The sequence below is a fragment of the Papaver somniferum genome, chromosome 1 (assembly GCF_003573695.1).
Source record: "Papaver somniferum cultivar HN1 chromosome 1, ASM357369v1, whole genome shotgun sequence".
Classification (NCBI taxonomy): domain Eukaryota; kingdom Viridiplantae; phylum Streptophyta; class Magnoliopsida; order Ranunculales; family Papaveraceae; genus Papaver; species Papaver somniferum.
The window spans coordinates 48,661,488-48,687,526 of NC_039358.1; the positions used below are offsets into that span (position 1 = coordinate 48,661,488).

Genomic DNA, 26,039 nt, shown 5'->3' on the forward strand with positions numbered 1-26,039 from the left:
ACCAATTTTTTTTTTTTGTTATAGCAGCCATAAATCATATTTAATCTAGCAGCACAAAAACATGGCATGTGGCATTTTTAGGCATCACCTAACCGATTATTTTAACTACAGTTAAATACGAACTAATTTTCAGCTGCCAAAAATATTTCGTGTATTTTTAAAGAGTATCTGGACATATCTTTACATTTGGCGACGATAGATGGAGATATACTTCTCTTGGCCGAGTATATTGCGTCTAAGAATATTTTATTTTCGATTTTATTTTTTGTTTTTTGAATTTTTGAAAATCAAACTGCATAATATCATACCTAATTGAAAATCAAAGAACATAATAATCATAAACTAGGTAGTTTGATTGTTGTAGCTTTTACTTTGGTCTATCAAAAAATGAGGACTCGATGCCTCTTTGAAGTGTTGATACTGGTACAAGAGTTTTATCATATTCACTTTCAGAGTACTCATCAAAATATGAAATATCATTCACAATAAGTGTTGATTGCTTGTTATATATCTTTCAAGTTTTCGTACTGTATGCAACAGTTCTGGAAGGGTATATCAAGATTGTAGACATGAACTCTAATCATATTCCTTTTAATCATCAATTCACAAGTGTGAATACAGAGCCGTTTATATGAATAGGCAATACTATATTGTACAACTATGAGAGCTTAGTAACGATTTATGCATGTTTTCGACTGTGGTGCAATCCAAGCCAATGAAAAATTCATCTTGCGCAAGCTATAGGTCTATATGCCCATTTAAAGAATGACGAAAGCTAAAAAGAAAGGAAACTTAGATAGTAATATGTAGCGGCTAAAAAATCGGTAGCTTATTAAAAATTTGCTTGAATATGTTTATATATAACTGTGGTTAAATGATGAGCTAAATGACATCATTAAATTCCGCATTATGCTCAACTATGGTGCTTCTATATCAAAACATTTCTTTATATACCTTAGTTCCCAATACAGGTAGGGATCAGTTCTACCTTAGTTCCTCATATGGGTAATGATCGGTTCTACCATGGTTACCAACATAAGCAGGGATCGGTTCTACCATGATTCTCAATATAAAAAAATGGATCCTGCCTTATATCTTCATGAAAACTGTATCACCAATCCATCTGATTTTTTTCAACTACGAAACAAGTTTGTAAGTGTACTTCCTTATATTCATGTAATTAAACATAGTTTTCTAGAAATGAAATCAATCCTAAGTTCATTTCACAATCTAGTAACAAGTGACAAAGATTATTCCTATGTCACACTTACGAAGTTCAAAAGATAAATGTTATACATCATAAATCGGTATACCAAGGTTGTAAAACAACTTGTATATTATTCCTTGACCCTTTGATCATAATGAGATGATCAAGTCTTTAATACTAGAGCTTCATGTATATAAATTCGCATGTTATGTTTTCAATTTAAACAACTCGAAAGTAACGATATAGAAGTAGAAACAATTCAAGTCCTATATTACTAACCTCAAGTAGAAGGATGATGTCTTCATTGATGTAGATACGTCTTCAGAATCTTCAGGTATTCGAAGTAATACTCGTATGACTTATCAGTATAACCTAACGAAGTTGACTCTAGTAATCTAATAAAGTGATTGTTGAGTTACAATACTAAAATATACAAACAACCTTGATATTCCAACACCTGGTTTAACCGAGCAATGCTTTAACATTGTCATCCTCATAAAGAATGATGTAACGTGTAAAGTTTTTTGGGTGGTTGCGCCTCAAGTTCTCATCATTAATAAGATGCAAACTTATCAATTAAAACCCGATGAAGCAGGAGCTACAATTTATAATGTTGTATATTGATGCAAAGCTCTATTGATATTAGGATCCACCGACCGCACACTGAGAGATAATTCTTGTTTTTATGGGATGGGCAATATTGTTGATGCGACGAGGTCTCGTGATAGCTTTTGTAACGGCTCATCGTTGAACCCTTGGATATGACATCTTAAATATACACATATCCCAAGAGAAAAATCAGAAAATAATAACACATTTGTTATATTTTCTCATCGTTTTAAATTTTTATATTGCTATATTATTTTGTTTGTTATATAATCCCTCTAACTAACCGATTTATTTTTCCACAATCGTATCAATGTCAGATGATATTTAAATATTTTATCTCAAGCTTGTTGGTGAGCTTTTCTCAGTAATGCTACTATATTAAAGTCATCGTTAAAACTGACAGTTACTTTAATACTATTATATTAACGAAAAAGATATCCATCTCGGGAGAAAATCTCGAGAGAAATTCTTACTAAGAGAGTGGGAGACCCACTTTAGCAATTTACAATCCTAATGGTAGAAGAAATCCCCTCTCGAGTTACTGGATTAATCTATGAAAGAATATCCGGGATAAACGTAGAATCATTTTCATATTGAAGTGATCGTTCACGTAAGGATTAAGATCAACAAAACCTTATTGTTTGTGTTCAGATCGATTAAGTTGATGGACGAAAAGGGGAGAAGATTAATGTACTTGTTGGAGCTGTAATTGATAATATACAGGTATATGAAGTACCTAAAATGAAGATTTAGTATCTTAATCTTTTTGCTTGATAAATTACGATGCTTTCGAGAAGAAAAAGAAGATTGAATAGTTTTTAGGATTTTTTTTTAGATCACGGTAAATTGTAATGGCATAAGGTGGAAACCCATGCTGTATTTCTTTTTTTTAGCAAATTTCATTGAACTGGAACTTGTCGGTTTTTTAGCTAGACATCTATCTAAAATTGTTCAGCCATCAATATTTTGTGATTATAAATATGGATATAGTAGAATTTAGTGTTAGTGTTTGGATGAAACCTGTCCTAATTTCTTCTTAGAAAGCAAAATAAAAATTTATTTTCATGATATTAAATCTCTAATTTGTTAAGGGAAAATTTAATCAAACACAAATATATATATATATATAAATTAGACAAAGAGAAAAAAATAATATTATTTAATTTTTATTTCGGGATATGTAATGTCATGTCCAAGTCCAACATTAAAAAGCTAGTGGTGTTGACTCCGTCGTAGCACGACGACTGTTTGTTAAATATTACTTTGACGGTGGCAGATGTCAAACAGATGCCAAGAAATTGATCGGTTTGGAAAACCACCCGCATCCAATCCGGTAGAAGACCGATAGAGCACCCACCTCCAGTTAGGGTAGTTTCGGTCATTCCCCGCTACATTTGGTTTGCATGCAAATGGCCCATGATGAACCATTGTCTATGTTTAATTTATTTGTTTGGCACAAACAAAGCTGCTTGGGTATAGATAGGTTCGAGACTCGTGTTAGTGGGCATAGCATAAGGAAATGATTCCAAGTTGGGAACATCTACCGTGTGTATATAGAGATGGTTTCAAACCTATCATTCGCACGCTGCCCTAGACGGTCCCCCGTTATGGTTGTCGGGTAGCCCTTGAAGCATCGATCTCGTCTCGTTTCTATCTACCAAAAAAAAATGTCACAGTTTGTTTGTACCCATGGAATCAAAAGGGCTAAAAGTAGTACATTCACGCAGTAAAACGCATTTTACAAGATTCTTTCATTTTTTACTCAGTCTTCCAACCAATGGTAAATCCAGTTAGCGATTTTATCTTACAAGTCTAAACCCTCAAGTACATCGGAATGGACTTTTTCACTTTTTTCTGCCTCACCTAATATTCTCACATCTTCCAATTCACCTGACCGGCGGCGATTAGGGTTTTCCTTTTCCGCCGAATATGGATGTTGTGCAGGTATTTCAATCTTTTTTGTGATCAATTGAAAAAAGAGTTTTTTTTGTTTATGATCAGTTTGTTTATAATGCCGTGTGAATAAAGCGTTTTCCTTTGTGCTCATCACATGTGGTACATGATCTATCTGTTTTTTAAGCACTTTTTCTTTTACGTGATTATGTATTTGTTTATCCTTCGACTGTTTGCATATTAGGGTTCCACTTCCATCACAAGAAAGAGGATTAAAATTACTCTGTTGCTAAAACTACAGTTTCATCTTTCTTTATTACTTGATACTAGTAATTCAGAAGAAAGAAACGCATACGTGTAGAGAGATAGCAGTTAAAGCATTGTCTTGTAACTTTCGCAATGATCCAGAAGAAAGAAATTCGTGTACAGAGAGAGAGAGAGTAGTAAAAGCTCATCTTCAATACCAACCACCACCACCTCTGCATCGTAATCATGTGATAAGGTTCCACCACTAGTGACTTTTTTTCCACGGCTCCACCACTAGGGACCACCGCAATCACCACCACTCCTTATAATCTCAGTCTCTTTAATTCTAGGTATTCAATCGTAATCTGTATTCGATGAATCAAGATGTATCCGCCTCAACCACCGCGACTTATAGAGATGTTCTTCTTTTTATCTTCTTTTATCACCACCACCACCACCACCACCACCACCGTGTGTCTTATTTGTTGATGGATGGGTGTTGAGATGATGAATAGTGTTTACGTAGGTGTTCGTGTTCATTGGCTCATATTCTTCCATCAACATAAAGATATATGTATGTATATATCACAGGAATTGTTATGTCAAAGACTTACTTTTATTCTAAAGAGGCTAGAACAAACATTTGCAAAGAAAGAAATATTGTAAGAAAAAGTGTTCATATACTATACATATCTGTATCATCAATCATACAAATTGTGTTTTTATATCATCAGATCGGATCTAATTAAGAAGGTTTGGTCGTTCATACTTTGTGTCGGTGACGGCGGTCGTCGGCTTTATTCTGCGGCGACACCGGACGGAGCCTCTGCCGGCGGTCGTCGGCTTTATTCTGCGGCGACACCGGACGGAGCCTCTGCCGGCGCGGATCTTAACAAGAAAATGGAGTCATGCCTTTCCGTTCTAACTTTTAGTGTGCTTGTATGTTTTCTTTTCTTGTTTAAATCTTTGACATAAATTTTTATATTTTTTAGGGTAAGGCAGGACTCCTGATCAACGTATACTACCACCATTTTCTATTCAGTTCTTTTGGTTATATTCACTGTGACTTTCCAAGGCTGCTAATGGAGTACCATATTGCTTGGGAGTGTACCAACCCCGAGGCAAATGCTTTTTCGTCCTATATGCATATTGGTACACCCCAGGTAAATCTGTATCCCCATTAGCAGTCTTGTGATTTTCTCAGGGTTGCTAAGCCCGTCAATAGGGATATTTCATTTGTTTAACTGCAAAATGATTAGCTAATCACAAGAGACATATTCTTTTGATTCATTGATGTTACTAATTTTATTATACTATAAGAAAATGTAGACATTTTGAGTACATATTTCAAGTGGAGAAATGATAGGTTGTGAAGATGAGACTTCCAATGGACATATACACACATTCTTTATTAGTCCATCAATCATATGTGGCAGGGTAGGGTACACAACTTGTTTCAGACACTGTATGGTTTTATATCAAGGAGACATCTTATTTTGGAATCCATTCTTCCCCCTTTACTTTACTACTAGTATTAAGGTTTTATATCACAAGAAATAATTTTCACATCCCTTGAAATAGTGTAGAGTAGTTGATTCATACCTATTAAAAATGTTTTCCCAACAAACAAAAAGCCTTTCTTTTATTCATGTTCTGCCTATTAATCCTATTAAATTTTTTATTAATGGATTGTTTTGCGTTCTCCATCTCCCCATCTTCTTTTCGTCTATTCATCTGCTCAAGCTTTACCATGTAAATACGCTCATATTATTAGGCTTTTGCCACTAGTATTGCTAAGTCAAACTCATGAAACGTTGAGCCTGTATTTATATATAAGCTGAAACATAAGTTTGGCTACCATTATTCTATGACTATCTCTTTCATTCTTTCTTCTTCGTGGAGTTGATTAAAATGTTATGATTGTTCCTTTAATCTTCTAGACAGAAAAAAAGAGTAGAGAGAATGGATTGTTGTGGTTTTGGTAAGTCAATTTTTCTGTGATATTTTTTCATTTTATTCTTCTTTTCTTTTTTGCTTAGAAAAATTTATATGATATAGGTAGAGGGATCGGGAGAGGGTGATCAGAACTGGCGGGCGCAGTAGCAAGAGGTGCATGCGACCATCCATCCAAAAGGGCCAAAGCCACTCCATAAGGTAAGATGTCCAAATGAGTGTTAGCTCCTCAGGAGGAAAAGTTTCTTAAGATCTAATTTTGTGATTAACTTGAGATTTGTGGCAAAGGTCCCATCACTTATCTTATATGAATTTTGTTTGGTACCCTGCAAGTAAATTAATGTAAATTAATACCCCATTTGCCACCATGTTTTTACCAGCCAAATATTGTTTTGGACCTTCAATGTGTTTTTTTTCTTCCTCTTTTCTGGTAATCTTTAAAGAAAAATCCACGTATCAACCCATAAAATTGTCAGCAACTTGTCATTGAGTCATTCTGATGCACCTTTGGTTCTTCACGGGTGTGGTCAATCTACATAAAAGAACAAAACACCAACCCCCATAACTTGTTTTGGAAAGAGGATACCGTGTTTAAGCATTTCTGGATGTCAACTTGTTTTAAATCACAATCTATCTATTCCAATGTAAAGCTCACAATCAATATCTTACCATTTTGATTGAAAAACTGGGCACCCTTTACCCGACCAGCACTTTTTACACGTCTACAAATTGTTCTTATATTCATTTTTGTCCAATGAGTTTGTATATTGCACTTGGGTTCTATACATAAGGTTAATTTGTGAAATTGTTGAAGGTATAATGTAAAATCTTTAATTCGAGTGATTGCCTATCTATTAGCTATTTTGCACTATCACTCGATAATTGAGCTTACAATAACAACTGTTGTTTGTTCCATAGGGCAGATACAAGGTATATTGCAACGAGTAAGAGAGTTGAATTGGAGAGAAGTGACACTGCCCTATAGACTTAACCACTTACCAAAGTCAAATTGGAAGTCCATCGTTTTGCTCTTTTCAAAACCTTAAAGCAGCAAAACGGGAAGAAACCCGAAGGTTTGTCGAGATAGATAATAAAATCCCCAATCTCACCAATTTGCTACCGCTTATATGAATATTCTTTTGTTACAACCTAACTGATTGTCTATCCATTTTGTTTATGTTTAGTTGAATACAACAAATCGAATCATTGGTTGCCAAAAGAAGCTTGAAACTGTAAGTTCATTCGCTCAAGTAATTACGAGTTGATTTAAGTTTAAGTTGTTGGCTTTTTTGCGATTTATCATCAAATTCAGATTAGCTCAAGCTCATGTATGATTTGTGTATGTTAAGCCGGATCAGTAATAACCTGGATAATGATATGATTTATAGTTCAAATCCTATAATCTTGTTCATTGTTAATGCTAGATTCAACTAATCATTCTATGAGATGTCCTCGGTAGCCTAAAGATCACGAGTGTCTTTACAACTCATGATGGAATGGTTAGCCTTATCTGGTATGCCATGTATGTAGCCCCTTTATGTTCTAGGTGTAATTAGCTTTCATATAACCATATTACATGTGTATTACTTATCCAGTTTTCTAGTCCATTCTTTGAGATATCAATTTCATGAATTTGGGTAGGTTTTTGAAGTTTTGGAATGAAACTTTAGATTGTTTTTGTCACAGGAGTTCAAAGATTACGTCTTCAAGGTCATGGGAGGTTGTGACAAGCATGGTTACTCAAGGAGTCTCGACTCCCGGATGAATTCGACTCTTGTTGTACATAGGTGAGTGGTTATGGCTTTGTGCCTTTTGTATTTTTTAAAATTGACTTGGCCTCAAAACAATGGATGTTGAGGTTCAGAGCCTTGCCAGATATATGTAAACCTGTCGAGGAATTTGTTTAAGTGTACATCCTCTACATGTTAGAGCTAGAGTAGGCTAGTATAGAGACTTTTCTTAAATCACTTTCGACTTTCCTAGGTGCCTAGGTTACTAACCTGGACTCTCACCACAAAGTGGAGGAATGTGTACATTAAGGCCCAAATGTTTTATTCATTTTTTAACTAGGAAAGGCCCGAATTTGCCAACTCCCCAAGCTATCATTAGTAGTCACATGGGATCCCTCTACTGAGTAGCTCTTTGACATCTCTAAAAAAAACCCCTAAATCTCTTAAAACTCCTTGCGAGATTTCTCTGTTCTTCTTGTCATAATCTTTATTTTTTCTTGTGATAATCATTTCCAAGCTATCTTAGTAGTCACATGGGATCCCTCTACTGAATAGCCCTTTCACATCTCTAAGAAAACCCCAAAACTCTTAACAAACCATACAAATTTCTCAGTTCTTCTTGTGATAATCATTACTTGTCAATGGCATCGTCAATTCTGCTTAGATCAGCTCGATCTGGTTCAAGATTTGTAAGCTTTTCTCTCTCCTTTTTTCCTTTTTTTGTTCAAAATGTTTGATACTATGTTTCAGTAATGATTTGCTAGGGGTTTTCTGTATGGGTTTCTCTTAGATTTCATCAGTTGTGCTTTGATTTAGCTGTATAATGTTGTTTCTCTTCTTGAAATGATAGTGTACCTTATTTTGCTAACTAGGGTTTTCTGTTTCAATTTTATTATTGATTTTGGTTATTTCTTGTTGATTTTGGTTTTTTTTCCAAAATGTAGCTCCCTGCTGCAACAACTTGGCCTGCTAGAATTGGGAGTTTCCCCAGATTTTTGGTTTGTTCGGTACCCTTTGGTTTCAATTATGAATTTCTTCTTTGTTATCAACTACTTCTGCTCATTATTTATTATGTCATGTTTATGCGCAGCTCCGAAGGTTCCGATATTGATGTCATTGGCATTGATTTTGGAACTACTAACTCATGTGTCTCGGTCTTTGAAGGAAAGGTAAGTTCAGATCTTCTTGCAGTCTGTTCGCATCTATGTTTTTATTCTGTCTTCTAATGCAATTGGTCAGACTATTCTTCGATTCTCTGTTTACACCGATCAAGTCTTAGTATGTAATGTTACTAGTTTGAGTATTATGTTCACTTGTACATGAGGAAGTTCTTGATATTCTGGAACACAGAGCAGAGGCATGTTGTCTTCCTTCCTACTACATATAAATGGATAAACGGATTAGGAGATATCTATGAAACAAAGACTTCTTAGTATTTTCTTACTGTAATTTTCCTGCTTTCTGGTAACTCTATCCTGCTAATATACGATCAATCTAGACATCTTGCTTCAACTCGTTTGCTGCTGAAATTTTTAGTTTCTGAAGAGAATCATTCTTGCAGAATGTACAATAGAGTTTCTGCTAAATGTAGATTGTCAAATGACTCAAATCCATGCATCTTTCTTAGTTGGAACAAGTGCAAAAGTGTGGGAGCACTGCAGAATATGGTTAGTTCAAGTAGAAGATGAACTATTTCCTTTCGATTTCAGTCAGTGCTTCCAAAGATGTTGGGGTTATGAGTTGTCTCATATTTTAGTCTAAGATTATGTGAAAAAAATTCTTTCTCACTCTTACAGGCGAGTATCATCCAGCTTTTAGAATTGGTTTATCTTCCGTATACTTGTAAAATATCTGTGTTAGTTAGGGGGCTGTACTTGTAATTCGTTTGCAAAAGTGTAAAATAATACAAAATTTATGCCACTCTTTCCAGATTTCCTGCAGTTGACAAACCTCTTTTGATGTATGTACAGGGTGCAAAGGTATAAAGAACTCCGAGGGATCTAGTTCTATACCGTCAGTCGTTGCCTTCGGTTCTAGTGGAGAATGTCTTGTGGGTGTTCCCGCAAAACTTCAGGCGTTGACGAACCCGAATGGTACAATATTTGGCCTGAAACACATTATTGGCTGATGCTATGACGACCGCCTAGCTCGCATAAATGTGCCGTACCAGATTATTATGGCCCCAAATGAGGATGCGTGGGTGTATCTGAACGGTAAGGCATATCCACCCAGTGAGCTTTGCTCCTATCTGCTCCAGAACTTAAAGGAAACTGCAAACGACTATCTTGAAAAGGATGTTACAAAAGCCGTAATCACGGTACCGGCCTATTTTAATGATGCGCAAAGACGGGCAATAGTGAATGCAGGACGCCTCGCTGGTTTTGATGTTCTAAAGATAATCAGCGAGCCATATGCAGCTGCTCTTTCGTATGGTGTAAACAGAAAAGAGGATGGTCATGTAGCAGTTGTTCATTTTGGTGGCGGAACCCTGATGGTTTACATTCTTGAGATGTCTCACGGTGTTATCGAGGTAAATGCACTACTCTGGATATGGTGTTTCTTGTGCTTCAATGTCAGTCTTTTTGTGATATTTTTTGTGCTTTAATACTCCATCTTGTTCCTTGAAGTTGTGCATCGTGTGATCCACTTCCTGCATATAGACAAGAAAACCCAGAAAACGATAATGTGAACTTAGCACATGCCAGCTTTTTATGTAATAAAACCCTGTCCACTGAAGCACAAAGTATACAAGGAAATGAGATCCAGCGGTCCAGCCTAAGACCCTAAACACGTTAGTGTTGAAATTAGGGTCAGTACAAACCCTTTCCATGGTCTTGTGATAAACATCAGACACTACCATTGTACTAGATGGTTAGAGCCAATCAAAAATTAGTCCATTTAGTTATTGATGTGCTAGCTCAAAACATAGTTCTATGAAATTCAACCATCCTGAATATCAGGATAATCAAAAACTAAGTTGGAACATTTGATATGCTGTACTATGTAACAAACAAAAAAAGTGGATCAATGTTGTGAGAAACAACTGTAAATATGAATAAGGATCACTCACATTAGTATTGCTGAGCTCTCTCTAGAATGTAAAAACCCATACAATCCCCTTTGAACAAAGGTCCGACATGCCATTATGTAATGGGTTGTTTGTTTTGTTACTTCAGTTGAGCTGCTCTAATAAGCTTTATAAAAGACCAGATTAAACGTAGTTTAGTCTTGACAACCTATATTTTCTAGAATTAATTGCTTGAACCTGAGAGAGTATGATGTAGTTTTCGATGAACCCCGTTGGACCTTTTGCTTTGTAAAGTGCAGGGATTTCCCTGCAACTGGAACACTGACTTATTTTTCTAGCTATTTTAACTGGTTTACTGGCTCTGCTCCCCACAGATAAATGCTGCCAGTGGTGATGCATTGGGTGGTGAAAATTTTGATAATATCCTGTTGGGTTACTTGGTCACTGAATTTGAGAAAACCGAGTCTATCAATCTGTCTACCAATAAACTGGCTCTTGGGAGGCTGAGAGAAGCGGCCGAGAAAGCAAAAATTGAACTGTCAACAACAATGGAAGCTGAGATCCACCTGCCTTCGATTACAGCTGATGCGTCAGGAGATAAGCACTTGCACATCACATTGAGTAGGTCAAAGTTGGAATCACTTTTTAGTGATTTTATTGAAAATATCAAGAAAAACTGCCAAATATGTTTGAAGCAAGCTGATGTGGCTGCGAAGGACATTGCTGAAGTTCTTCTTGTGGGAAGCATGACAAAAGTACCCAAGGTGCAAGAGGTAGTAACCAAAATTTTTGGAAAGAGCCCAAGTCAAGGGGTTAATCCCGGTGAAGCTGTTGCTTTGGGTGCTGCAATTGAGGGTGGTATCATAAGTAAAGATTTGAAAGTGGATGTGGATTGGGGATTGAGAGGAGCGGTGACTGATATAACAACACAAGGTTTTGTATGCACTTGCTGGGCGATTGGGGTAAAAGCTGCAGTGGAGGGCATTTTTTTTTATCAAAAATGGGATTCTAAAAAATTTCTCTTCTCAGCAAATTGTGGACTGCGCAGGACCAGATGGTGTTGAAGGAGCACCACAAGAAAGAGCCTATAACTACTTTATGACTGATGGGGTTTGTTTAGATGCTGAGTATCCCTATACCGGTGCCCGTCAAGATTATGTCGGTATGAAGTCTTCAAGAGCATTTATAGACAGCTTCGGTAGAGTCGGATATGGAAACAAGGATCTCATTGCTGCTGTTAAGGAACAACCATTAACAGCAGGACTCAGTGGATCCTTTGTGCAATCTCCGGTATATCAAAGTTACAAGGGTGGCCCATATTTTGGGGATAACTATGATTTCACTACCGACGCCTTGCCACACCTAGTGTGCATTATCGGGAGTGAAGTCATTGAACGCCAGAAATTTCTCAAAATCAAAGAGTCCAGAGGAAAGGATTGGGGTGATGAAGGGATCCTACACTTAGCTATGAGCCGAGACTTCTATTTTGGACTAGGAGATGTAAATATGAGTGTGTGCTATCCAATCATTCACGGGTAATAATAAGTTTTCAGATTGTTTTACTTTCTTTCATTTCCTTGTTTGTTATCGATCTTCAGAATTTGGATTTATTTCTTTATTTTCTTTTAACAGGGATAAGGCAGTATACCTCTCTGATACACAGATATCAAAGCTAAAAGAAGCTTTCATCCGATTTGACGAAGATGGTGATGATCTTATAGAAACCAATGTATTAGGCAGAGTGATGACATATTTGGGGAAAACTCTTCCTGAAGCTGAACTCTAGGAAATGATAACTGAAGCTGGTACTGGGCAAAATGAAACCATTGGTTTCCCTAGATTCAGGAATATGATTGCGAGAAAACTTGAGTACACTGTAATTGCGGAGCTGGAGGATTTATTCAAGAGAGTTGACACGGATCATGATGGTTTTATCTCAGCCTCAGAGTTTTTGATGCTCATGAATGGTGTGGATGAAACCGTGATCCAGGCGTTGTTCCAAGAAGCTGACACGGATGAAGATGGTCAGCTCAACTGCGAGGAGTTTGTCAGGTTGATGCAACCCAAGTGAAAGATCATCACGCTTTGGCCAAGGGTAATCTAGAATAGCCGTCTGGGGTAAACAGCCGCTAAGTGAAGCAGCTGTCTTTGAGATTTTTGGCACCTCTATACGAGAGAGTTGGGTGTTGAAAGATTTGCAGCGTTTAGATCGTCTATTTTCTTTGCAGTTTTGTGATTATCTGTGCTTTGACAACTGTTTTTATGGTACTGGAATTTTATGCGTCATTTTGGGGAAATGGTTTTGAATTTCTTGCTATGAGAGTTTACTTCCAATGCTTTCTATCTGCGCCTGAAGTACATTTATTTGCATTTTGCTTTTTTTTACGATTCCAGGAGAAGTACATGGTCTTCAGTATGTATGAGTTTAGACTGCATCATGTCTGGAATGGTGAGTTGTTAAGTTATGCATGCTATATTCAGTCATTCATACATCTGCATGAGCATATAGTTGTATTCTGAAGTGGAGAACTCTGGTGAAAGTAGAGAACTCTGTATGGATTGTTAATTATGGTGAAAGTATCTTCTGGTTTCTTTCAGAGGAGGAGGGGTTTTGACTTTTCCAGGATACAGAATGCACCTTTTGCTTCACAACTTAAGAACAGCGTTTGTGTGTGCATTTTGAAACAAGTCCTGTAATTTCTTTACGCCTATCGACTTTCTCATGCAATGTACATTGCAGTATTTCTATATTACATTCTTGAATTCGTATTTGAGTTCCTCGAAAGCATAAGATTGACTGTTGGTTGCTAATCTTCTTGGGAAGAACACAGCAGGATTTCTTTCTCCATTTTTCATTCATGGACTACATCACGAGCTTAAGTAGCCTCAAACCCTGTAACTTATCTCTCTAGATGCTTGGGGTTCATGAGGTGATCTTCCGTCATGAAACGTTCAATCGCTGTTTGTTACGTCGCCCAACCATAATTAACATGGAAAGTGGCTAGACATGGCACACGAGGACCTCATCAAAACCTTAATTGCAGCACATAAGAATTGCATGTGTCCGCGTTTGCTTTCAAATGAGTGATCTCTTTATCATTACCTTTTGAAGCAAAAATGTGAATGGAACACATACCTTAGAATTCTGCAAATTTAAACCACATTTTGGAGTGCCAATCAAATATCCTTGTCCTACCATGATCAAGAGAGTTAAATTTTGGATGCGGAAAGGATCAGTGGGACACCACCATATATGCTGTGCTGCAACAAACTGTTCAGAAGCATTCAGTTACTAAATGGTTGCATAAATCGGTGGGTGGTTAGAAATCATTTCCCTGCATCAAGGAATTGTCCGGTCGACATATGAATGACCCCACGAAATCATTTTCCGGAAATTGCAACAACCGACATCAGATCAAGCCAATACAACTTCTGGAAAACGACGATATTGCAACAACTGCAGATGTTCATTCTAAACCACTTGAAACTCAATCCAAATAAAGGAATCGAGAATAAAACAGTTCGGGTTTTATCTGCCCAAGGAAAACAAAAAACAAGAAAAGAAACACCTCTCAAAAAAAAGGAATTTGGATCCCCGATAACTGTTTTTTCATGGCGCACTCTTATTTTGTCCGATTTTCCATCAGTTGTTTCCGAAGTTGTATTGTATATGAGACATCAGCAACTTGAAAGAGATGATTATCTATCTGAGCTCATCTAGGGAACAACTTGGAGTAGCCCGCAACAATTTTAATTAACCTTGCCAACATTCTGTTGAACACCGTATTTTTCAGGCTTTGACAGCCCCTACGTTGAAAGCCTGTCGAGCATTGAGGAACCGAAATAGGAAAGCATAAACCACTCGTCATCCCAGATGTCTTCCATTCGTATGCGCTATAAAAATTCGATCTTACTATTTACGAAAAACAGGACCGGACGGTGTGGAACTATGTTTTGCATGCAAAGGTGAAAAACTTGGACTAGATCACCTTGGTAAGCATTGTCCACATAAGATAGTGGAGTGCGGACTGACGAAGAGTGTCAATGCTCTAGTATGTTATTCAATGTACGTCTCCAACTCTACCAGTCTCCCGGTCATTATGCTTGTACAAATATATTTATCGATGTGGTGTGGAATAAGACACCACAAGAAGGTCAAAGGCGGAGGCAGTTTTGGCTTCTGAACCAAATACTTCTACAGAAGTCCAAACGCCCCAACAAATGATGCTGCAGGAGTCTCGTATTCTAAAGTTTGACCAACTTGTGGCCCATCCTCGGGACCACATCTCCTCTTGTACACCATACAAGGCTGATGCGTTAAAGGCAACCAAATGCTGTGCATACAACGCTGATGCGTTCAAGGCTCATTGGCCATATTTCAGCGATATGCAATGTCCACTAAACTCATGAAACTTTCAAACAAACAAAAAAACAGAACTCGTCTACTCTCAGGGTACTAGTCTAAGACTGACACTGGTAGCCAGGTATTCCAGTATACTCGAGGAATAGTAGTACTATTGCACAACAAATTTTATAGAAAAAATGTCTGAAACCCAATACTAGAATTTACAGCCAGAGAAGATGCAATCAAGTTTCAACAAAGAGTTCCATTTCAAGACCTACTACTGCTATTACTAAACTACTACTACTCGTCCAACAGCAGAATACATCAAAATAAATAACTAGAAACTTCCCACACTCATATTAAGACCAACCACAGCAATACCAGCAGCTACGACCTGGTTAGTTAATTAGCTTTCTGATCCATGTACTCGGGTATACCAGCTATAACCTGGTTAGGTTTCTTCCGATAGGTCTTCCACGAACTACTTCCAAACTCATCAAGAGTCAAATCTGTAAAAGGGGTTAATCCACAAATTGGTGGGAGAGCCGCTTTTGTTATGCTGGTTGATGAACCGAGAAGTGCCCTTAAAAATACTAAACCTCTCTCTAAAAGCTTTGGGGTCTTCCAGATCAAAATGGCTGTGTTCATTATACGCGAGCCACTTCACAAACAGGGTATGGAGCTTAGCCTCAGAATTGACAACATCATCGTTTATTACCTTTAGATCTGTTTAATGAGAGATCATTAATATACAAGTAAGATGAGGAAAAAGAGAAAAGCAAAGCTTAACACATCTTCATATGCAGCTTTTACCTTCACGTAGCTTAGAACGTTCTAGTTCACGGAGGTTATCCTCCGGCTTGTGGCAGCACTTGCATGATGCTACGGCTCGCTGTGCTGCTGTATCATTAATTGGCAGCTGCATGGTAAAGGAAATAAGTTTAGTTTCCCTACAGGTCCTAGAGAACTCCAACACCATATAATATATATAACTCACAATGACTTGACAGCAACAAAATGGTTGCTTTAGTTGTTCACATAAAAGAAAACATGACCAACAAACAAAAAATTGATATCAAAATCGTCTAACCACTGCCACGGGCAATAACCAATTATAGGAGAAAGAACCAATATTAAATAACTACAACATTCAACATCTCCCCCGATCCTAAATCAAATCATAAAAATCACCTAAAATTTCCAACATTTAAAAAAATTAAAAATTAGGATGCATTTAAGGGTCATAAAAGGTCAAAATAACCAATATCAAACAATTGTGCGCTAAGTAACAAAAGGTTGAAGTTAATAGCAAAATAAGGTACACCCACAATATCCATATCTTTTCTTTTTTATTTTGCTTGATTCCCAAGGTATCCATATCATGAAGAGGAAGAACATCATAAATGCAACTACCATCATATCACTAAATTAGAAGAGAAAAATCAGAGAAATCTCATGGATATAACAGAAAATCCTATTAAACATACTGGTGGGCGATTAATATCATCATAAAAAACACATAATCGAAATCATTTTTCAACAAAACATTAAAAGATTATACCACAGATCAGAGACAAATATAAACTTACACATGATCCTTAGGTCTCCAAATATCTAGAACATCTCTAAGAACTTTCGATCGCGCCGCCTCCATTAACAAAGAAGAATTTCAGCAAAAGATCTAAGCGAATGTGTTTGATGTTAGGATTTCTTTGACCGAAGAAAAGGGAAAAAGGTTCCTCTAATAATTAATTGATATAAGAGGTGGTAAAAGTTTCTCTTTTTTAGGGAGGTTTCCAATGATAACGAGTTTTCCTTCTCCTTGTTTCGGCTTTGTAGCCGGCTCCCCCCACTTTCTGTTCGTTTCTGTTCATATATGTGCTGCCTCGAATCTCATAAGACCTAGCAACCTTTGCAAGGCCCAACCCAATACCACTGTTCCATCATCTGTCCGTCGATGGTTTAGCTCACGACTAACCCAGTTCACCATCAGCCGACTCCGGCCATCAGTTCATCTCCGGAGCCTCCATCTCAGCAAACACGATGAAAGACAGTCCATCTAAATTCCGGCCACAACATCTTCGTCCATTCTCTTTCCTTTTCCATCGCTGCCATACCCAGACTAACAAGTCCGACCCGGCCAGAACTGACAACTTCACTTGCCTATTCACACCCCATGAAGAATTATTCTTCTATCCCATCTCCACTGCTCGAACACTTCAGCCAAGAGCTTCTCAAACTCGAGCATAGCACGAGCAATATCATCTCAGTCCCGTCCAAATCCCGCTTCTCCTTAATGTAACAATCAACAGTATCCATCTCTGCCTTCAATTACTTCAGCCACTTTAAGCTTCTTCGCAATCTCGTACCCCCATTACTCCGTCGATGATGTCTTATCACACCTTCAGCTGGCCTTCGATATGCAACTGCCAGCAACCATCGAACTCAGTTCATCACTGCATGCTTTTACTCTCCCAAGAAATTCCTCCATTGTTGTTGTACAACAAATCTATTGCGAACCCCAGCTATATGTTAGATTGATTTAAAGCTTGACCCGTCTCCATTTGCATCTGCCGAGCACTACATTGTAGTGGATAAGCTTGTTGTTTTTTTCTCTTGATAATGGAAGACGAAATACATCATCACCTGATGAATCGAAGCTTCTATCCATCCTTATTCTCGTCCGCAGATATTCCCATTTCCGTTCACGACAACCCCATGAAGAATTATCAGAACCAACTGCCTTAACACCGTTCTGTGTCTGCCAAAGAACTTTCTTCACCTGCTTGATTTTATCGAGCAGGCCACTGCACAGCTTATGTTTCTTCCATGTCCTCCAATTTCCGAGCTCTCTTTACAGCCACCGTAACCGAGTGAAACTTCTCTGAACATCTCACTACCCCAGAAATCTTCATTCTGTCGGTTCAACGTAAACACCAGCGTATACCAATTCATTCTTATTCACGGCTACAACACCATTTCTCTGACCTTCTCCACTCGAGCACAACACAAGAGATTCAGTTGAGCCACTGCCTGCAACAGACCGTTTCTGTTTGAGACCAACTCTCTTCGAGCACAAACACATCTTATTCCTTGCTTTGCTGTTGCTATTAAACCCGTCACTGCCATCGATTTTCTATGCAATCGAGACATTATAGACTGCAGTGATCACCAACAACCAACACCAATCAGTTGGGAGACCATTTCCAACTTCAGGCCATTACCCAGTCTCCACAATAAGCTGCTGGCGCTTGATTCTTCTCTAGTACTACCAATACACGCCATGGATGAATCTATGAAGTTTCCATCTCGCAAAATGTAACAGCAGATGCTTCAAACCCTCTCGAACTCCATCTGCTTTTTAAGAAATGAGAATCCCTTTTCATTCTGATAAAGAGAAGACTTGCAATGCTCTTTTACATACTGACTACACGTGGTGATAATGAAGCCACATCCACTTATTTCTTAAATCCTAATGAACTCAAGTGCTTGGCAAACAAAGCCAAATTCTTTTGTTTCATGACATGTTTCTCTGTATGTGAAATGGTAAGATAGCCAACATGAGTTATGGACTTGGCAGCCCACAAGTGCATAAGTTGTCTCATAGTGCCATGAGAACACCAGCTTTAGTTCCTTTGGTTGCAACCGCCATTTAGCTTTTTATTGAGCTGTTTATCTTTCCGAAGCTATTTTCTTGTACTTTCTACAAAAGCACCAAAATAGTGTTATTAGACAAAATATCGAGTCCTAGCTAATATAAATATGGGAATAAATGCAGCATTTACATGCCTATCAAGTCTTCAAACCATAAACCTAATTATGTTTCTCATAGGAAACCTAGGTTAATAGAGGACGACTCTAACAAGAAACTAGGATACAGAAGTACTAGGGATTGAATTTCCCAGTTGTTTAATTCTCTCTTTTTATAGACTTTCAAGACTATAGGTAGCTTTGAATTCAATCTAAGATAACTTGAGATTGAAGTAAACACTTTTTCAGTTTAGATGAAATTGTAATTAAGAATTCATGTAAGCACGTAAGTAGTGTGTTTTACATGACACTCTATTTGATTATTCTTTAGATGAAGTTAATGAGCAGATGTGTGACCACTGTCTAAAAGAAGCTTTTGAGTATTTTTCGGACTCAAAGGACTTTCAAATTCAAGCAATAATTTTAGGTCTTTCCGAGAGTAATGAGTACACTAAGTTTAGGGGTAGTGATGGTTCTTGCGATCGTCAAGTATACATATTTGAAGTCCGTAACTTGGAACTCGAGCTTTTTGCGTATAATTTATTACCCGAGTAGCTTCAGAATCCACAACCCGATTCTCCTAATACAGTCCATGAGGAAATCCAACTATTAGTGACCCGTCGTTCGGTCAAGCCTATTATTCTAGAAACTCATATGGGCACCCCAGATAAATCTAGTTGTCTTTGACGAAACCTTAGAAACTCTAGACAAGGTTGTACACAGTTTGTTTAATTGTCTGATCCAGTGCAGGTGTCTTATATTTGTGTCAACCCTATTTGGTAATTTTGACCCACAATTGTTTCGGCTGTTGGTATATGATTTTGGAAGGTGACTAGCCATTTTATGGTACTTGATGTCTAGCTGAAAACTTTAAATTTAACACTTACTGGGAGGTAAGCCATCCTCATGCAACACGGTAATATCATTCCTTATTTCTTTTCTCTCAAGTGGTAATGGAAAAACGGGGGTCTAACAACCACACCCAATATTTCGCTTAGCAATCTGTATTGACTAACTCCAATATACTTTCAAGAGAATCAACTAGATAGTCAGACTCAATCTTGAGAAAAGTATATCCAAGAGTTATATCTCTATTTCTCAATTCAATCTGCATTCAAACAAATAGGAATTTGCGAGCCCGATTTAATATAACAAATAACTTGGACGGTATCAAAAACCAATATCAAAGTGTCAATCAATTTAATCAACAACCAAAGGTTGGATGCACAATTGATTGAACTTACGCACAACCTGTGATATTTTAATTATATAAACAAATAAATGCGGAAAATAAATAACACAAACACCAGAAATTTTGTTAACGACACCACACTGTATTAAGCCGCTACAGACACTAGCCTACAAGGATGAAGTTACCTAGAGTTAGGTGGCAGAGTGAGATGTAATCCCACCATGAAAATTGAGAGATGAATTGTAAATACCATATAAAAGTTTGATCTTTGTATTCCTTGCCTTCCTTCGGTTATTTCTTTTTCCAGAGGAAATAGTCATAACCCTTTTAACAAATCCATCAGAGAGATTTTTCTGAGGATTAAGTCTAGGTTCTCTAGAGATTGGTTACAGATGATCAGAATTGTGAGATCTTCACCTCTTAGACTTAAACTTACCAGTTTTATTCTGATAACTACTGGGAATGTGTTATGTTTGTGGTGTAAGAATTTGCACCATGAGAAGGAACACGATTCCAGAAGAGATTTCGAGATGAGTGACCATTGAAATCCTTCTTATGAGAGTTCTTGTTTTCTACAGGAATAAAATCCATTGTAGATGTCGTTAGACAATTTGCTTTGTCGACTGTAAAAAGAAGTAGATTTTCAAGATCAGAAATCTGTTTCTTTATTATCAAAACAATGTAGAACATGGTGATTTGTTTTCCTACAGAAGGAACAGGTTCGTGAAAGAGAAACATCGGAAGGAACCCGTCTTAAGTTCATAGCCATATTAGAAGACTGCAAGTAATGTAGACATTTCTTAGCAGGAACTTCTTTTGGAGTACTTTTCTTCATGAACGATAATTCCACTTGAGAATTAGTGATTGGCACAGAAGATTTTCTCATTAAAACAAAGTTTTCCTTTTCCAAGGATTTGCACTGTTCCTGGGCTAAAAGAAGAGATGCATCCAATTTCTCTTTCTCAACACGAAGGCTGTTTAGATCTGATGAGTGAGTCTCGATCAAACTTTTTTCTCTAATTGAATCTTCTTTAACAATATCCTCAAGAGCACTAATCTTTTCACGTTGTAGAGTAGTTTCTTGAAAAAGTTTTTCGATATTGTTAGAGAAGGACTCAATGATGCTATAGAGTGCCCGTTCTCGACCAAGAGACTTCTCAAGCTCATCAATGAGCTGATCATGTTTTTCTTAAAGAGACTTTATCTTAGCTTATTGAGAATCAATAATCTCAGCAGATTTTCTTAGAGTTCTGGTGAGTTCTATTTCAGCTTCAGACATAGTATTTAATGTTACATCAGAGGCAATGTTATCAGAATCTGATAGCAAAAAACTATTACCTCGGGATTTGGAAGAATCAACAAGGGAGTTATCCTTGTAGGTAAGCCCGAGACATTTCTCATAATCAAAACTTTTGGAACTCATTCCTATGTGCGCGAGTTTGAGATAAAAAACTATCCATAGAAATCAAATTCCCACAAACACAGACTTATGAGGTCCTAAACGTGTTATGCCTTCTCTGATACCAATTGAAAAAGCGGGGGTCTAATAACCACACCCAATATTTCGCTAGCAATCTGTATGGACTAACTCCAATATACTTTCAAGAGAATCAACTAGACAGTCAGACTCAATCTTGAGAAAAGTATATCCAAGAGTTATGTCTCTATTTCTCAATTCAATCTACAATCAAACAATTAGGAATTTGCGAGCCCGATTTAATATAACAAATAACTTGGACGGTATCAAAAACCAATATCCAAGTGTCAATCAATTTAATCAACAACCAAAGGTTGGATTCACAATTGATTGAACTTACGCACAACCTGTGATATTTTAATTATATAAACAAATAAATGCGGAAAATAAATAACACAAACACCAGAAATTTTGTTAACGAGGAAACCGCAAATGTAGAAAAACCCCGGGACCTAGTCCAGATTTAAACACCACACTGTATTAAGCCGCTACAGACACTAGCCTACACCAAGTTAAATTCGGACTAGAATGTAGTTGAGCCCTAACCAATCTCACACTCATCAAGGTACAGTCGCGTTCCTTACACCTCAGAATCCTAGCAGGAATCTGCGCACTTGATTCCCTTAGCTGATCTCACCCACAACTAAGAGTTGCTACGACCCAAAGTCGAAGAATTGATAAACCAATTTGTCTCACACAGAAAAGTCTATTGAATAATTTGTATCCCACAGATATACCTATGAGTTTTGTTCCGTCTTTTGATAAATCAAGGTGAACAGGAACCAATTGATACACCAGACTTATATTCCCGAAGAATAGACTAGTAATATCAATCACCTCACAATAATCTTAATCGTATGGTAGCGAAACAATATATTGTGGAATCATAGACGGCGAGATGAATATGTTTGTGACTACTTTTTATCTTGCCTGTCAGAGATTAAATCTCGAGCAAATCTTAGAGAAGATAGTACTCAATACGACAGAAAACAACAAGATCAGAACACGCAACTATAGAGAAAATAGTTGGGTCTGGCTTCACAATCCCAATGAAGTCTTCAAGTCGTTAACCTACAGAGTTTTGGAAAAACCTAAGGTTAAAGGAGAATCGACTCTAGTCGCAACTAGTATCACACTGGAGGTGTGTGGATTAGGTTTCCACGTTGCTAGAGTTCTCCCTTATATAGTCTTCAAATCAGGGTTTGCAATCAATGCTACCTTGGTAACAAAGCATTCAATATTCATTGTTAGATGAAAACCTGATTAGACTCAAGCTAATATCTTTCAATCGTTATATCGAACTTAGCTTGTTACACACAAATGAAAAGTGACTTCATTTATATATGAGTAACTGTACCTAAACTTGTGCACCTTGTTGGATCAACAATAGTTAACCAAAGTTAGCCATATGAACACTTTCATATCAACCAGATTCATCTTAACCATAACTAGTTCAAATGACTCAAATGAAACTAGTTCTAGAGTGGTTCAATTGTTTATATCCTCATAGAAGTATACAAGACAGAATATAAGCAAAATTGATTTTGATTCACTCGAATCAATTCATGAACATTATAATCACGGTTTGCAAAAGATTGCATTCCTTATTATATAAATGTATTAGTTCATGAACAAACCGATTTTAGAACATTACCTGCTCAAGTATGCAAACGGGTACGCATACCTAAGGGGCCGGACTAAGTTTTGGTTCGCCAGTATGCGAACGGGTATGCATACCTTCCAAACTCAGTTGAATTTCCGGAACTTGAAACTCTCTCCGGTATGCATACCGGTATGCATACAAAGTTCCCGAACTTTCATTAACCAACCAGTGCGCATATGCGTATGCATACTATGGTTCCCGGACTTGGAATTACTTACAACAGGTAGCATATAAGTACGCATATTGTGCTATATCCAATCATGGTTAATTGTTCTAAACTCTCATTTCAATCATTGAAACATTCTTGGAAGAAGAAAATAGCTGTCTCACACAAACTATTAGCTTTAAAGAAATTTTCAAGTGATCGAATGGTCAATACGAAACATTCCGAGTCTACATCAAATGACTGTCTCACACAAATCATGTAAGATGTTACAAGGCGATTTTTACATGATCATATTTTGACTTTCATCAAGAATATACGATCAACTTGGTTAAATCGAAAGCTTACCAACACATATTTCGAGAAATATGTAAGCGAGTTAAACTCAGCTCGAAATATCAAATGTTTATAATCGAGGTCTATATAGCTATACGACTTTCGTCTCGAATAGGAAATAGAGTAGATAGACTTTTGAGTGATAGATGAGTTCAAGTCTCCACATACCTTTTGTTGATGAAGTTCCACAAGCTCCCCTTAGTATTTCTTCGTCCTCAATCGATGAACGCCGTGAAGTCCAATGCTCAACTATACTTACTATCCTAATCCGAGACTTATCTATAAGTAGACTAGTAATCAAGACTAATAGTTTTGGCAACTAAACTTGACAAACAAGCTTGCGATAGCAACGCTTGCGAGTTCGACCGAGCAGTGCTCTAACAATCTCCCCCTTTGTCAATTTTAATGACAAAACTATCAATACATATGGATTACAAAATAAGTAAACTTTGTAGCTTCTCATCCAAATTCTTGATTTCCTTGGTTCTTCAACATTACTCGAAATCTTCGTCACTTCCAAGTACTCCAGTGATTCTGAACGTGTTCAACTCAGCATCATAGTTGTTGAAGATACGTAGATATAACAATATATAAAAACAAGATGTTTTCGTATTGTTATACAGTGTCATAGTATTATTACACAACATCAAAGTCCAATTGTATTACAACTTTGACAACAATACTATGATGATATGTATCACTCCCCCTTAGTCAATACTTCATCTCACATGAACCCCCACCCCCCGACCCCCACCCCACCCCACCCACCCACCACCCCTTACATAATGATCCGTAAACCATATGTATTTGCAGTGTGAACTACACATTAATTCTCCCTCTTTTTGACAATATAAATTGGCAAAAATACGAAAACTAGTGGGATCATAATGAAATTTTCATAGAGATACTTCATGACTAAAAATAGAACATGTCAACTTTGTTTAGATGCAATCATGTAGTCGAAACTAAATGCAATCATCAAGGAGTTAATAAAGATACAAGAAAACTCCTACAATATTCCACAGCCGCACTCCCCACAAAGATTTGGCAATTAATCACAAGTTCAATTAAGAACTCTCCCCCATAAAATGTCATTCCCGAAAGAACAACAAGAGCAACCTTACTTTTACAAGAAAAGAAGGATTTCTTTGGACATTAAAAAATTACATGAAACATGAATTTGTATCCAGAAATCTCAATTAAATTAACCACAAGAGAACCCATGATTAATTTAATCGGAAATGCTCAACATAAGTGAACTTACGGATCCACACAGTACTTTCACATAGAAGCGGATCAGGGAAAGACCAATACTGCTGAATATACAAAGATTCCTTCTATTTTTCATCAATATTTGCATAAAGACATATAATATACTTAATCTTTGCGATCAAAAGTTCATCCTATCTTCCATCAATATTTGCATAATGACATAATAAGCTTAACTTTTGACATATATGGGACAATCATAGTTCACGGACGTAAACACACATATCCCATAACAAATTTTTGCAATATATGAAACCAATAAGGATTAATACTGCAAAATTATCTTCCAAATAAACTTTAGAATTTAAATAAATAAATCTAAAAACATTGCAAGATGAAAAACGTTGGCAATAACTATGTGTACTCACAATAATTGTTATTCCAAACCCCATTTATCCTTCTTAAAACACAAGAATAAATTCTCATAAGAAGTTTCCTAGACAAAATAAAAATCAAGTTTCTTTGATAACATCATATCTTTAAGGGTTCATCATAAAAGGTATCACTGATATCCTTGATTCTTTTGACCGTAGAGGCTCCACGTTCATGAGTTAGAACATTAACTTTCCGATCAACAATGCGGGCAAGATGCCTAGCTTTGACACAATCCATGATGAGTTTCTTCTGATTACTGATCAAGGTATTTTGATTATCAAGGATTTTGGTCTGACCATCAATAAGCTGATTTATTTGCAGTTGGAGATTTGCAAATTCGACCCTAGAGTCATTCTGAAAAAGAATTAAAGCATTGACAGATTCTCCAATTCAGGAGTTGTACTATTTCCTTTCAATCATCTTTTTCAAGACAAGTTCTTGAACCGAATCGCATCCTTTAATGTCTTCTTCCATCTCAAGATTCACCACTTCTTGAGGTCTTGAGGAGTTCTCCATTTTTTTTTATTAGGGAAGGCAAAAAAATATAAAATATATATATGTTTACGAACAAGAGAAGGACACCCTTGTTAAAGAAACCCTAAAAACTCCCAAGAAAGACACGGACGTTCATGGACTAGTTGTGACAGACTAGTGGATCAGAAAAGATCTAAGGACATACTCTTTGTTTTCAGATATCTCTTACCCTCATGGCTCAATAATTAAAAGTTTTAATCAGATCATAAGGAGGATATACACCAGTTACAAGTAGTCAAGAAATGACTCAACCTTCACAAGAGATGAAA

The 26,039-nt window shown here is 37.0% G+C and overlaps 2 protein-coding genes and 1 long non-coding RNA gene across 11 annotated transcripts; 2 read left to right on the forward strand and 1 right to left on the reverse strand.

The window, feature by feature from the left end:
* Positions 1-3,985: 3,985 nt before the first annotated feature.
* On the forward strand, positions 3,986-13,065 carry LOC113285802 (heat shock 70 kDa protein, mitochondrial-like). Of its 9 annotated transcripts, none has more exons than XM_026534566.1 (11): positions 3,986-4,894; positions 5,896-5,936; positions 6,014-6,109; positions 6,827-6,981; positions 7,093-7,140; positions 7,595-7,695; positions 8,583-8,635; positions 8,726-8,807; positions 9,609-10,168; positions 11,041-12,201; positions 12,299-13,065. In XM_026534566.1, exons 9-10 carry the CDS (start codon positions 9,815-9,817, stop codon positions 11,728-11,730), a joined length of 1,044 nt encoding a protein of 347 aa, XP_026390351.1. In that variant the 5' UTR covers positions 3,986-4,894; positions 5,896-5,936; positions 6,014-6,109; positions 6,827-6,981; positions 7,093-7,140; positions 7,595-7,695; positions 8,583-8,635; positions 8,726-8,807; positions 9,609-9,814; the 3' UTR covers positions 11,731-12,201; positions 12,299-13,065. The 9 variants fall into 9 exon arrangements, with proteins under 9 accessions (XP_026390351.1, XP_026390371.1, XP_026390361.1 ...); XM_026534586.1 differs by having other exon boundaries at positions 6,832-6,981; XM_026534576.1 differs by lacking the exon at positions 5,896-5,936.
* LOC113304252 (calmodulin-1-like) lies at positions 12,456-13,363 on the forward strand. Its single transcript, XM_026553353.1, has 3 exons — positions 12,456-12,718; positions 13,061-13,115; positions 13,265-13,363. The coding sequence occupies exons 1-3, from the start codon at positions 12,456-12,458 to the stop codon at positions 13,361-13,363; spliced, it is 417 nt and encodes a 138-aa protein (XP_026409138.1).
* Positions 13,364-15,183: 1,820 nt separating this feature from the next.
* Positions 15,184-16,743, reverse strand: LOC113328587. The gene is made up of 3 exons (XR_003349468.1): positions 16,601-16,743; positions 15,825-15,930; positions 15,184-15,737 (listed from the first exon to the last, which is right to left on the reverse strand). It is a non-coding gene; the product is annotated as an uncharacterized LOC113328587 (long non-coding RNA).
* Positions 16,744-26,039: the final 9,296 nt, after the last annotated feature.

Coding starts and splice junctions, on each gene's coding strand:
- LOC113285802 (XM_026534566.1), top strand. CDS start 9,815: ATGGCCCCAAATGAGGATGCGTGGGTGTATCTGAACGGTAAGGCATAT. Junction 10,169..11,040: donor TGTCTCACGGTGTTATCGAG/GTAAATGCACTA, acceptor TGCTCCCCACAG/ATAAATGCTGCCAGTGGTGA.
- LOC113304252 (XM_026553353.1), top strand. CDS start 12,456: ATGATAACTGAAGCTGGTACTGGGCAAAATGAAACCATTGGTTTCCCT. Junction 12,719..13,060: donor AACTGCGAGGAGTTTGTCAG/GTTGATGCAACC, acceptor TTACGATTCCAG/GAGAAGTACATGGTCTTCAG. Junction 13,116..13,264: donor ACTGCATCATGTCTGGAATG/GTGAGTTGTTAA, acceptor GGTTTCTTTCAG/AGGAGGAGGGGTTTTGACTT.